We start from the raw sequence: 12,584 nt of genomic DNA on the forward strand, positions 1-12,584 counted from the left end.
ATATATATATATATATATATATATATATATATATAAAGAGGGTTTAAGAGCAAAGCATGCATGAAAAATGCCCAACCAGGCATCCTTAATTGAACAAATCAAGGCAATGACCATTTTACTTTGATTCTCTTTTCCACCCGGCATAAAGAATCCAATGAGTAATTTTGTGAAAAAGAAGCAAGCAAGTTCCAAGATTTGTTGTGAGGTAACATTAGTGTAAACAATTACATCCGAAAAAATAGAAAATCATCTTCTAGTAATACTTGAAAAGGAAGCTCCTGTTTTCTTCTTTTCCCGAGGACAGGTAGGCTTCAAAGCTGTACATCGTGTGTGTGCGCTTTGCATATTCCATCAAACAATCGTATATATCTCACTTCACTTCCATCTTTGCATAAAGAATCTGCTCTCAATGTGGCAATGGAGCACAAGTCCTGCCTTTTGCTATCACCGTGCGTTGTAAAGCCTGCTCCTTCAAAGCAACAAAAATATATCACATTTGCTTGTCTTTCAGAGAAATAAACCTCAAGAATATAGGTTTCTTCATTTACTAAGAAAAAGATTTTCAATATCTTTATTATATTACACATTATAATGAAGCAATTTGGTCTGGATAAAGCCAAAACTTTTCATTATTAATCAGATTATTAATGAAATATAAAGGCTCAAAGAATGAAAAATTATTAATGGGATTATGCTATTGTATTCAATTTTTTTAGGCTTATTCAGCCAATATAATAATTTTTTTTTTTTTTGAAATAACCAATATAATAAGTTTAAATGAAATAGAATAAAGTCAATAAACCATATTATTGTTAAAAGAAGTAATAGACAGGAGTATATACCTTGTAGCCATATTCACATTGTTGAAACTATTCCACTCCATAACTTTTTTCTCACAATCAGAACTTGTTCTTCACCCGAAGAGAGAGCATCACTCTTTGGTTCAACTTCTGATATCCAGCGATCCCACCTTAAGGCAGTGACAAATTTGCGAATATAGTTTACAATTGAGGGTTTGTCCCTTATGATGACAAACCCTTCAGGCCTTAGTATCCGGTCCATTTCAATTAGTAGATCCTCTAAACCACACCCATGCTCCTGAATCTTGGTAAATATTTGCCAGGCATGAAGAAGATCATAAGTGCGTGGATATGTAGAAAATGCTTCACACCTATGAAATATATCAGGTGAAACTCACGTGAGAAATATCAAAACAAAACAGGAAAAATATAATGCAGAACTGTGAACACCAAGAAGACTACACTAAGAAATGAATGATAACATGCACTCTATAACATAAAGCAGCAATTATGTAGCCTATCATGTAGCCGCCAACAGTGGCAGATCCAGAAAATTTGGTCAATGGCAATATGCACAGCACATATACATATACACACGTATAAATAAAAGGATAAATCACAAAAAATTATTATAAAAATTCAATTATTCACAATTTGTTTTCATGTGTTGAAATTGCTATATAATTTTCCCATTATCTATACTATCAAACACTTTTTTTTCTATACAAGTAACCATACAATCATTCAACCATTCATCTCTCATACAATTGCCTAGTCAATTCTTTATGATGTTCGTGACAGAGGAACTTAGAAGTTTATATAAGATTACAATTGTGACCTTTAACATTTAGTTAAGTGGTAGCTAAAAAGAAGCAATTGAGTGAGGATAAATTTCTAAATACAAAAACTCTCAAAGGATTTTCAAACATCAATGGGTGCACTTGGCCCCACTGCTCCCATGCGACATCTGCAGATGGTTGCTAAGAGAAAAATATAATATCACAACAGCAATAATGAGAGGAGGAAAAAAAAAACATAAGCACCATTCAGGCACAGAAGTCATTCCATAAGTCAGAATATTCAGGTTCCACAAGCCATACTTCAATTTCAAATTCCTCATTTTTACAGTTTGTGCTGGATCAGGAATAATTTACTCTTCCCTCATCATAGCAGGTGCAATAAATGATAAATTGGCATCCCCCACACCCCAAAATAAACACAAAAACATTAAAAAAAAAAAAAAGCCTCCAATCTCTGCAATACACTTATTTCGTTATTATTCCCAGATCACAATTTGTGAATTATGAATCAACTTTATTGCTATAGATCAATGTTATGAATCATCTTGATTCCAACAAAATCTAAATTATGACTTGTAATTATAAACTTGAGATAACCATGATAATAGAATCCAGAAATCATCAGAAAACTGTCTAAATGTCAAATAGGGAAGTTCACCATGATGTATCAGTAAATTACATGCATACCAGTCATGAACTGTTCCAATTAAGCCACGGTCATAAATAATCTTTAATCTAGCAGACTGGTTGACTGGAGAAACATTCATCACCCATACGTCTGTATCCTTGAGAGAAGCACCAAAACCTCCCAAGTTCGAATTCATATCCATGACATTTCTGAAGTAACTCTTCCGTACAACAGATTTCATCTGCTTCCAGTACTCACTGACTCTAAATTGCCATATCCTCTGCACCACATGACTCTTTTAGTAGCTGAAAGCTATCAGATGACATAAGAAAGTACAAAAAAGAATATGGGGAGAGGAATAGAACTGAATATACATAATTATTTTCTGCAGTGCTATAAATATAGAAACGTACAGTATCTTCATGGAATTCTTCAGCACTGACACCAATTTCTTCCAGACGTGGAGGTGCCTCAGTAAGCCTCTGAGGCCAGGGAACTAGTCCACTTCCTCTTACCTTGTGCATCTCTGTATCAAGCAGTAAGTTTAAGAAAATGACAAGGGGAAAAAATCCAACATCAATTAAATTTACAGGATAAAAAAACATCAACTTTTCACTCTGCATGAAAAGCATATATCGGTGCTGCTTACTTGATGAGTATGGAGAGATGCAAGCCTTCATGTGTATGTTCCAAGTTGCATCTTGGTCATCATCAGTACTGCACAAAAGGGGTAAAGTTCCAGGTTCTCTTTTCAAGAAACAGCTATTACTTGTGGGCTTTGCCCAGATAACAGTCTGGTCTTTCCTCACAACAACTCTCCAACACATTCTTCTCAAAAGATCATGCATAGCATTCCAGATCCTTCGATTTTCTGGATCATGCGCATAGGCTTCAGGAGAAGAGTATGCAAAATATCCTCCTGGTCTCAGTAATCTGTCAAGTTCTAATAAAAGAATTCCGTCTCTTTGGAGCCAGTCAATCCGACATCTTGAACAATGAGCCAGTTCAAATGATCTGCTTGGAAAAGGAAGTCTTTTCGTTCCCAAGACACCAAGAGTTGATGGAATCCCTCTTTCTAGAGCAAATTGTATTTGATTTTCATGCACATCATTAGGCGCAATGGACATAGCTATAATGTCATGGGCAAGAAGGTAGGCTCCAAAGCTTGCAACACCACAACCAACATCAAGAACATTCCGGACATTCCCACCATTGTGAAGTTTATCATTTGGGAATTTAAGCATCTATGCAAAATAATTTGAAGAAGAACCTTGGTAAGAGTGAAAAAATAAACAATGCAGATTGAAATACAATATTTAATTCACATATGAGCGTAAAAAATAATAAGAAAAAAAGTAAGACATAAACCACTTTGAACTGGAAAATAAAACATAAATCCTATTGCAACCTTTTAGCTTGTCAATTGTCAAGGGGCATTTTTAATTTCAATTTCCCATGTTCAAATCAATTCCATTTCTCTCTTTCAATCAGCAAATAAAAAGTAATATCAATAAATTAACATCGGTTTACCCGGGCAAGAGCAACAATGTATTTATCAGCCCCATAGTGGAAATGGGTTCCTCCACCAGGAAAATTTATCTTCTCCCCATTGACCACCATCCAGTTCTGATCAGACTTCTCTTGCGCAAGGTGCGTGTGGGGTATATTAACCTTCCACACTTCATCTCTACTCTCGGGCCATCTTATAGGAATCTGGAATTCTAAAAATGAATTTGTCGGAATAAAACTAACTGAAACCAAACTAAAAAAACTATTGCATTCACAAGAACACTCACTAACCTTGTAGCCAATAGGGGGAGGAATAAGACAATTATAACGGCGGTCAGGAGGAGGACAATGCCGTTCATAGTGCTCCATCAATGTCAAATTAGGCTTCAATTTCAATTGGTAGATAAGGCTTCTATCTAAACAAGGTATCAACTCCGAGTAATTTAAGTCACATATCTGAAATACCCATCATCAAAAACAAATAAAAAAAAATTCTTATCAACAAAAAAAAAAAGAGGAGGAAAATTCATATGACATAATTCAAGTAAAATGATTACTTAAGCTTAGATTATAGTAATCAACCAACTACCAAGTAAAGGACATGCTTAAAAGCTTATTAAATATTTCGGATCAACACAGATATGCAACGTACAGGAATGCTTTGAGGGACTTGCTCCTGAAACAAGTCATCAATATCACGGGTTCCGGAAAACCCGCCGAGAACCGGGTCGGTGCCGTCATGGCTAAAAGAGTAGCGATTGGATCTGGAGAGTCCGGGAGCGACGGAGGATGCATTATAGAAACAAATCAGCCCGAGAAGGGCAATGAGTGCTATCAGAACGTAGGTAATTAGCCTGGAAGTGCGAAGTTGCTCGCTCTTCTGCTTCATTTCTCGATTATGCTCTGTATAATAAACCAGACCAAACAAAATTGGACAATAGGAACAAAGATAGTGACTGCTAAACCCTAGAAGCAGATTTGAGAGAGGGAAAGAGAGAGAAAGAGATGGATAGAATGAGAAGATTTTCGCGGGACTGCTAAGAAGAGAGACTGAGAGATTCCATGTTGCGCAGGCGCTTTCCTTGTAAGAACTAGCAAGAAAGGACAGTGTCGTAGGATTTATTTGTTTTTTTTTTTTCAAAAAAATGAGCGAATTGTGAATTGACGAGTGTCCTTTGGGTGCCGTTATCCGCAAACCTGCTTCTTTTGACTTTTTAGGGTTGCATGGACTCTCTCTCCGTTCGTGGGTGTTGGAAGTAAAGTTGTTGCTTGTTCCCGTTATAAAGGAAGTGTGTAAGATGAGGCCCATGATATGGCCCAACCTTCTAATCTAATCCAGATCCAGCCATCCAGGGGAAGAAAAAAATATAATTAATTTCGTGACTTAAATTTATAATTATTTTAATTTAGAATAATTTATATACAGAAATAAATGAGTTCTTATTAACATTTTTTTCTAATAAAAAAATTAACATGTCTTGTTTTTATCTTGTTTAAGATTATGAGGCTTGAGACCAATATTTAAAAGAAAAAAAAAAATCTTCCATCTCCCTTTTCTCTTAAGATGTGTTTGGATGAGGATAAAAGAATGATAAATGAAGTTAAGGAAAAGCAGTGAATTATGTAACCTATTTAGAAATGGTGAATTACTTATGGTAAAGGTAAGCGAAGATGAGTCTTATTTTCTCTTATCTTTCAAATTTTAATTTTTTTTATACTTCAAATTAAGGTATGAAGAGGGATAAGAAAGGGAGATGAAAGCTATTATTATTTTTATGGAATATGTCACGACCCAACCTATGGGCCGGACCGGCACTAGGATCTGGGCCAGCCTAAAGCCCCCGAGGCCCGTAGTAAGCCTAACTGTTCATTAACCCAACTCTAAGGCCCATTTGGGCCCAATTTCAAGAAACCAACCGGACAGAATCCGGCCATAAAGTGGACCTTTCAACGGGGAGTTTTTGACTCACCCGACCTGTAAACAAAATATATCATCAATTGGGGAGCTCAGCTCACCCTCCACATACTCATATCGGCATAAAATAAATGGGAGCTCAGCTCCCTCATCCAATCCATCAAACATGCATATAATTTTACAGGTCCACATGACAATTTATATTACAGACCCGAATCATTTAAATATTTCTAACACATGCGGAAATTCTAGGAGTAAATAAAATTATAAAACTATTGATAAACAACCTGCGAAGGAGAAAAGCAGGTTAACCACAATAAAATCCTCCTGTAGCCTGAGAAAAAATATTGAACAGAAGTGAGCGTTCGACTCAGAGAGTAAAATATCAATTTTAACCATAATCTCTATAACTATCTAAAACTAATGCACCCTGTAGAGTGAAATGCAACATCAACAACATTTTCACATCATAACATCAAAAAGGTAATTTGGAGCACTCACGCACCCTGTAGCATCAATCATAACATATGGGAGCTGATCCCCTATACAGCTCTCTTAAATCCAACCTGGTGCCAGCGAAGAACTCAAGCCGGACTTTCGCTTAATAAACCAAATCGAGGGTCCCAGCAAAGAACTCAAGCCGTGACTACCCCTCGAAGGATCGGGTCCCAGCGAAGAACTCAAGCCGTGACTACCCGTCCTATCCATAGTCCACACCACATCACACGCACGCCAACGCACGCACACTGCTCCAAATTACCACAACAACATCATGGCACTTTAACATTTATCAATGCATCATAAATCGTGCCTAGAGTTTAACTACATAAATATATGCATATAAGTGATGCATGGGCATGTTGAACATATAATAATATCGAAATTACAATTAAAAATAATATTTTACTCACAGACTTGACGACAATCACTTTGTGGCCGGGCGGAGGAAGAAGGTCATCGGCTCACCTGACAATTTTATTACAATCATTTAATAAATCTGACTCAATACAAACAAAGAAAAAGACCAATACGTCCTAAGTCGTGCCGAAAATCCGGCAGAGTCTCCCCTATACCTAGGACCTACCCAACCTGCAAAATGGCTCAAAACACACTTCTATATTTACAATCCATATGTCCACAACTCAATCACATCACACAGCCCCTCCTGGGCCCACCAAATCAATCATCCATCACAATATATAAAATTTCAATTTAGTCCTTATAATTGATCATTTTTGCAAAAACTGCTCAAATAAGCTCTAAAAATTATAAAACTCTGCCGCGCGGTGCTTTGAAATATTTCTATGCTATTGCAAATAGAATAGTTATTTTCTAAGCTTCCTCGAATATTTTATGGATTTAAGCACTAGAAAATTACGAAAAAGCAAGGTTCGGGTTTACCTTTGCTGATTCCGACTTCGGGAACGCTCTCGGGATGCATGACAATGGTGGGGTAGCCAAAATCTCGATCCAATTCGGAGACTTTTTCAGTGGTAGTGCATGCGGCGGAAATTCACGAATCCAGGACAAGCGAATTTCCGCGAATTGAGGATACCTACACGAAGCCCAATAATAATATATAAAAAAATCAGGGGTGTTACATTCTTCCCCCCTTACAGAAAATTCGTCCTCGAATTTTACACAAAGCAGAATAAAGTACATGATTACACATTGAACAGATAAGGGTACTTGCTACGCATGTCCCGTTCTGACTCCCAGGTGCACTCTTCCACTGACTGGCTCCTCCACAAAACCTTAACTACAGAGATCTGTTTTGATCTTAGCTGTCTCACTTGGTAGTCCACTATGGCTACAGGTTGCTCCTCAAATGTCAAGTTCTCCTTTAGTTCTATTATATCCGACTGTAATACATGAGAAGGATCGAGAATGTATTTCCTGAGCATGGAGATGTGAAACACGGGATGAACGTGAGAAAGATTAGGTGGTAGCTCCAACCGGTAGGCAACTGCTCCAACTCTATCAGTAACCTCAAAAGGTCCAATATACCGATGTGCCAACTTGCCCTTCTTTCCAAATCTCATGACTCCCTTCATTGGAGAAACCTTCAGGAATACATAGTCGCCCACTGCAAACTCCACATCCCTCGTGCAGGGTGCATAACTCTTACGCCTCGAAAAGCTGTTTTGATCGTTCACGATTAAAGGAACTATCTCTGAAGTGTACTGCACTAGGTCTACATCATGCACCTTCGCTTCCCCCATTTTCATCCAACACAGAGGAGACCTACACTTTCTTCCATATAGTGCCTCATAGGGTGGCATCCCTATGCTGGAGTGATAACTGTTATTGTAGGCAAACTCCACCAAAGCTAGCTGCTCATCCCATTGACCTCCAAAATCCAAAACACTCATGCGAAGCATGTCTTCCAGTGTTTGGATTGTCCTTTCGGACTGTCCGTCTGTCTGAGGGTGGAAAGCCGTACTGAAGTTCAACTGTGTGCCAAGTGCCTCCTGCAACTTTCTCCAAAACCGAGAAGTGAACTGGGACCCTCTGTCAGATATTATGAAAGCCGGAACTCCATGCAATCTGACTATTTCTCGAATGTAGAGCCGGGCGTACTGTGCCACAGAATATGTAGTCTTCACAGGCAAGAAGTGAGCTGATTTGGATAGGCGGTCTACAATTACCCATATCGAATCATATCCTCGCGTGGTACGAGACAACCCAGTCACAAAATCCATAGAAATCATTTCCCACTTTCATTCTGGGATAGGGAGCTCTTGCAACTTCCCTGACGGTCTCTAGTATTCAAACTTCACCTTCTGACAAGTCAAGCACTTGGACACAAAGTCTGCTATGTCTCTCTTCATGCCATTCCACCAATAGCTATCTTTCACATCATGGTACATCTTGGTGGAACCTGGGTGGACATTGTACAGTGTATAGTGTGCCTCTCGCATGATTTCATCTCTGAGATTGTCCACATCGGGCACATACATCCTAGAACCTTGCACTAGGGCACCATCATTGGCAAATCCAAACTCACCACCTTCACCTTGCTGTACTCTTTCTATTATCTCCATTAATTGTTGGTCTCTGTATTGGGAAACTCTAACTCTATCTCGCAAGTCTGGCCTCACTGAAAAATGAGCCAACAAGACCCCCTCATCTGAAAGATCTAGGATTAAACCTTGATCCATTAACTCATGTACTTCCTGAATCAACGGTCTCTTCTCTGTTGAAATGTGCCAAACCGCGTAAGATTTTTACGCTTAAAGCATCTCTGCTACTACATTGGCCTTCCTGTGGTGGTACTGGATGGTGCAATCATAGTTTTCCAGAAGCTCCATCCATCTCCTCTGTCTCAAGTTTAAATCCCTCTGTTGGAAGATGTACTTCAAACTCTTATGGTCGGTGTATATCTCGCACACTTCACCATACAAGTAGTGTCTCCAGATTTTTAGTGCAAAGACTACAGTCGCCATTTCCAAATCATGGGTGGGATAGTTCTGCTCATGCCTCTTCAGCTGCCTTGAAGCATAAGCCACTACTTTTCCATTCCGCATCAAAACACACCCTAGGCCAACTCTGAAGGCGTCACAGTACACGGTGTATCCTTCACCGCTCATAGGTAGTGTTAACACAGGGGCAGTGGTTAGACACTCCTTATCCTCATCATTATAACTGACTCTATCGAGCTCTCTTCCTGTCCTTTGGATCTTATCCACTTCCCTTTTCCTATTTTTGGTATTGTTGGTATCTTTTCAACCTGCTGTACTTATTCCTTAATTTTAGTCCTATCTCATCCTTACACCTTTTCCTTCAAAGATGTCTATCCCATCATCAACTTTAACTTTCTTTTTATTTCTTAGTCTTATCTTGATTACTAGTTTCATTACTTCGAGAATTCTAACCCTATGATTTACTCCTACCAGCACATTCTTCACCTTATGTAACACTTATAATTACCCATAGAGAATTTTTTTTTTGTACCCCCTTTTTTCCAACTTAACTATCAGAACATTATCATTCCCTACCAGCCTTAGTAGGAAATTGCTTATCCTGGATGAATATGAGCCCCATAAACTATAAGTTCCATCTGAACTAACACGGCTGTAGGAAATATGTGTCATGCCTTAATTCCAAACAAGATACTTCACGTGTTCATTCTCCTTAATATAATCATATATACTGCCCATAGCTTTCTAAACTTCAACCTCAAATTACCCATCAGCAACAATTTCATCTATTGAAACTCATCCATAAATAGTACTTCATCTAGCTCATAGTTTAAAACAGTCGCAAGCCTTAGTAGCTAACTCAATTTAACTCCTGTCATTACTCTGATCGTCCTTTCATACTTAACACTAGGTATGCACTTACTGTCATTCTCATATCAGGAAATTGTATATGAATTGGTGCCTATCAAAATCTCAAATAACTAGGTCTCCTTGCCTCAGTCTCTGCTCCTTATATAACGCTCTGGAATCAAAAACACGAGCTAAACTTGAAAAGAAAGAAAAATATCCTCTATATTCAACTACGCCCGATTGTCCATATAATAACGTTTAACCTATGTTTCTTAGTCTTTCTCTTCAAATTTCATCATCTCCTAGCACAATTGTGCTCTACCTATAAGGTATCATCTGCATGAACCCTTTACTATACCATCGTCCTTCCTGACATAATATTTTATAATTTATTAACTTTACTTATACTCGACCTATGATTCATATCTATCATCGTTTATATTGTGCCCTTAACCCTTATTGAATCCTGAAAGATTTCTCTCGCTAATAGATTCTTCAAACACTAATTCCACCCTTATCTATGGTCATTAATTTGATCCTTAAACTTTCTAGTGATTTATTACCATCCATACTTGTCACTTTTTATTCTACCCCTACTGTTGCTCTATCGTTATTGCGTCACTGCAAAGTGATTCTGTTGATCACACTAAAAATATTTGCCTGACATTCATAACGAACCTCTAACTACCTTCTCACTATCTCAAAAGTCTAACCTAAAACCTATGTGTCATTATCTATCATTCTTTTCCTCTCATCATACCTATTTGATCCCTTAGACTGACTTTTATTCAACTTACTGCTTACTAACTTCTCTTTCTCTACCTATTTAGGTAGTCCGCAATACCATCGCACACCTTCTAACATTTACTCATTATTATTGTATTTCACACCTCCATCACTTTTCTCACTAATGTGGTCCCATTTTGGGTTTTCCATCCTTGTCATTCTCCTTGCCAAGAATAACACTTAGCCTATCCTATATCTTAACTTTGTTCCTTTTATTATGCGCTCTTTAGGTTGTCCTTTCATTTATTTCCTTTGTCTTACCCAAAATAGAACTTGACTATTCTATCCCTGGTTCCATTCTTCTTCCTAACATAATAGCTGTACTTGCTAACTATATCTTTCAGAGTCTCTATCGCGTTATCATATGTCTGTGCTACTCAGATTTGGTCCTTTGACCACTCTAGCTAGTACTTCCACTAGCATTTAGATTATATTGCATCTGCAATCAATTGTCCAAACTTTCATTCTGCACTTTTTTTATCCATCGGCCTTCTGTGATTTATCTTCGCTAATTTATTACTCTTAACACTATTATAATTAGATTATACTATTGTTTTGAATAATTTGAAATTAGAAAGGAACTCGAGAAATTACTGATCATACTTTTATTGTATGATCTCTATTCTTATCCTTTAGCTTACATAATACCCTTACCACCTCGAGAACTGATTCTGTAGTAATTTTATTTATTTGTTATTATTATTATTATCCATGTTTACTCAATTAGCCAAAACTTAAGGTTCCGGGCACTCAAACCCGTCATCCAATTCAAAGGATTTACATCAATCGTGATCTGATTATATATGATTCTTATAATAGAACTTGCATCCTCCGCAGGATACCTGAGCCAACTTCTCTCTACCACACTCTACAGTCCCATCTGGGGCACTATTTTGTTGGTCACCATTATTAGTAATAACTTTCGATCCCTTCTGAAAAGATAGGACTATACCCTAACTTGCTGCAACAAAGATACTACATTTACCACCTTGCCCAAAACCATGTCAAATTAATGACTCTCCTATCATATTATAGCTCTGTGAATTATCAATTCATAGTTTCGACTTTCCCTAGGTAGTAGGGTTGTACTTTATTTCATACTGATACACACAAGGTATACTATTCTCACTAAGTTCTAACCAAATGTTTGTCATACTGCAAAAAACCATCCAAAATTCCATACCGAAGACTAGATGGTCTCACTCTATAGGTGTCACCTTTACTTTGCAACTCTTACTGTAACTCTAGCTCATGCTAGGGTAACTGGGTCACTGACTCTAGTTACCACCCAACTGTGACCTTCGATATTCTAGCTCTAGATCCCTAACCAGGAGTTCCCAACTCCTTTGCAGATATAGAACTCTGTTCTGACATTACTGTACCAAAACAGAGACTGCCTGCAACATCCTCATCATAAGCACTACAGGGAAGTACGCAGCTCTACACAATAATCTCATGTCGGTGCATGTCTGCGAACTGCAGCAGACATCGAGAATATTGTATAGTTACTACGATACGTCCTGGCAGACTAGGTCTCTTAATCTCTTATCTCTCTTGAATCTTCTATTATCATAAACTTATTCTGTCTGGGTCATCCACTGATGACTGCCAGCAATGGTATCCTCATCCTTATCTAGGGCAACTGTACTTTTAAGACTCACTTTTATGTACTCGTGCCTTGCACGAAATGGGCACACCATTTAAACCCATACTGACGAAAATATAGTATTTATTGGAGTACGTGTTTCCAACGTAGACCTCAATAAGTTTGCTAAATCTATTTCATGTTTCTATGTACTCCACGAAAATCAAGACACTAACTGAGGTAATCTTATATTTCCCGAGGTATAACGTAGAATCTAGAAACAAAGAATT

General features: G+C 37.8%; 1 protein-coding gene across 2 annotated transcripts; it reads right to left on the minus strand.

Moving 5' to 3' along the window:
- Nucleotides 1–100: 100 nt before the first annotated feature.
- Nucleotides 101–4,846, minus strand: LOC110649596 (probable methyltransferase PMT9). 2 transcript variants are annotated; one of them, XM_058140814.1, is made up of 8 exons: nucleotides 4,390–4,846; nucleotides 4,029–4,193; nucleotides 3,759–3,941; nucleotides 2,878–3,472; nucleotides 2,642–2,754; nucleotides 2,288–2,508; nucleotides 843–1,171; nucleotides 101–463 (listed from the first exon to the last, which is right to left on the minus strand). In XM_058140814.1, the coding sequence occupies exons 1-7, from the start codon at nucleotides 4,624–4,626 to the stop codon at nucleotides 856–858; spliced, it is 1,830 nt and encodes a 609-aa protein (XP_057996797.1). In that variant the 5' UTR covers nucleotides 4,627–4,846; the 3' UTR covers nucleotides 101–463; nucleotides 843–855. The 2 variants fall into 2 exon arrangements, with proteins under 2 accessions (XP_057996797.1, XP_057996796.1); XM_058140813.1 differs by having other exon boundaries at nucleotides 101–469.
- Between the last annotated feature and the right edge of the window lie 7,738 nt (nucleotides 4,847–12,584).

The sequence above is a fragment of the Hevea brasiliensis genome, chromosome 18 (assembly GCF_030052815.1).
Source record: "Hevea brasiliensis isolate MT/VB/25A 57/8 chromosome 18, ASM3005281v1, whole genome shotgun sequence".
Taxonomy (NCBI): domain Eukaryota; kingdom Viridiplantae; phylum Streptophyta; class Magnoliopsida; order Malpighiales; family Euphorbiaceae; genus Hevea; species Hevea brasiliensis.

Excerpts from the sequence above, each read along its gene's own strand:
- LOC110649596 (XM_058140814.1), bottom strand. The coding sequence starts at position 4,626 with ATGAAGCAGAAGAGCGAGCAACTTCGCACTTCCAGGCTAATTACCTAC. Across the intron at positions 4,194-4,389 it reads AAGTCCCTCAAAGCATTCCT|ATATGTGACTTAAATTACTC; the intron begins GTACGTTGCATA and ends TGGGTATTTCAG. Across the intron at positions 3,942-4,028 it reads CTCCCCCTATTGGCTACAAG|ATTCCTATAAGATGGCCCGA; the intron begins GTTAGTGAGTGT and ends TTAGAATTCCAG.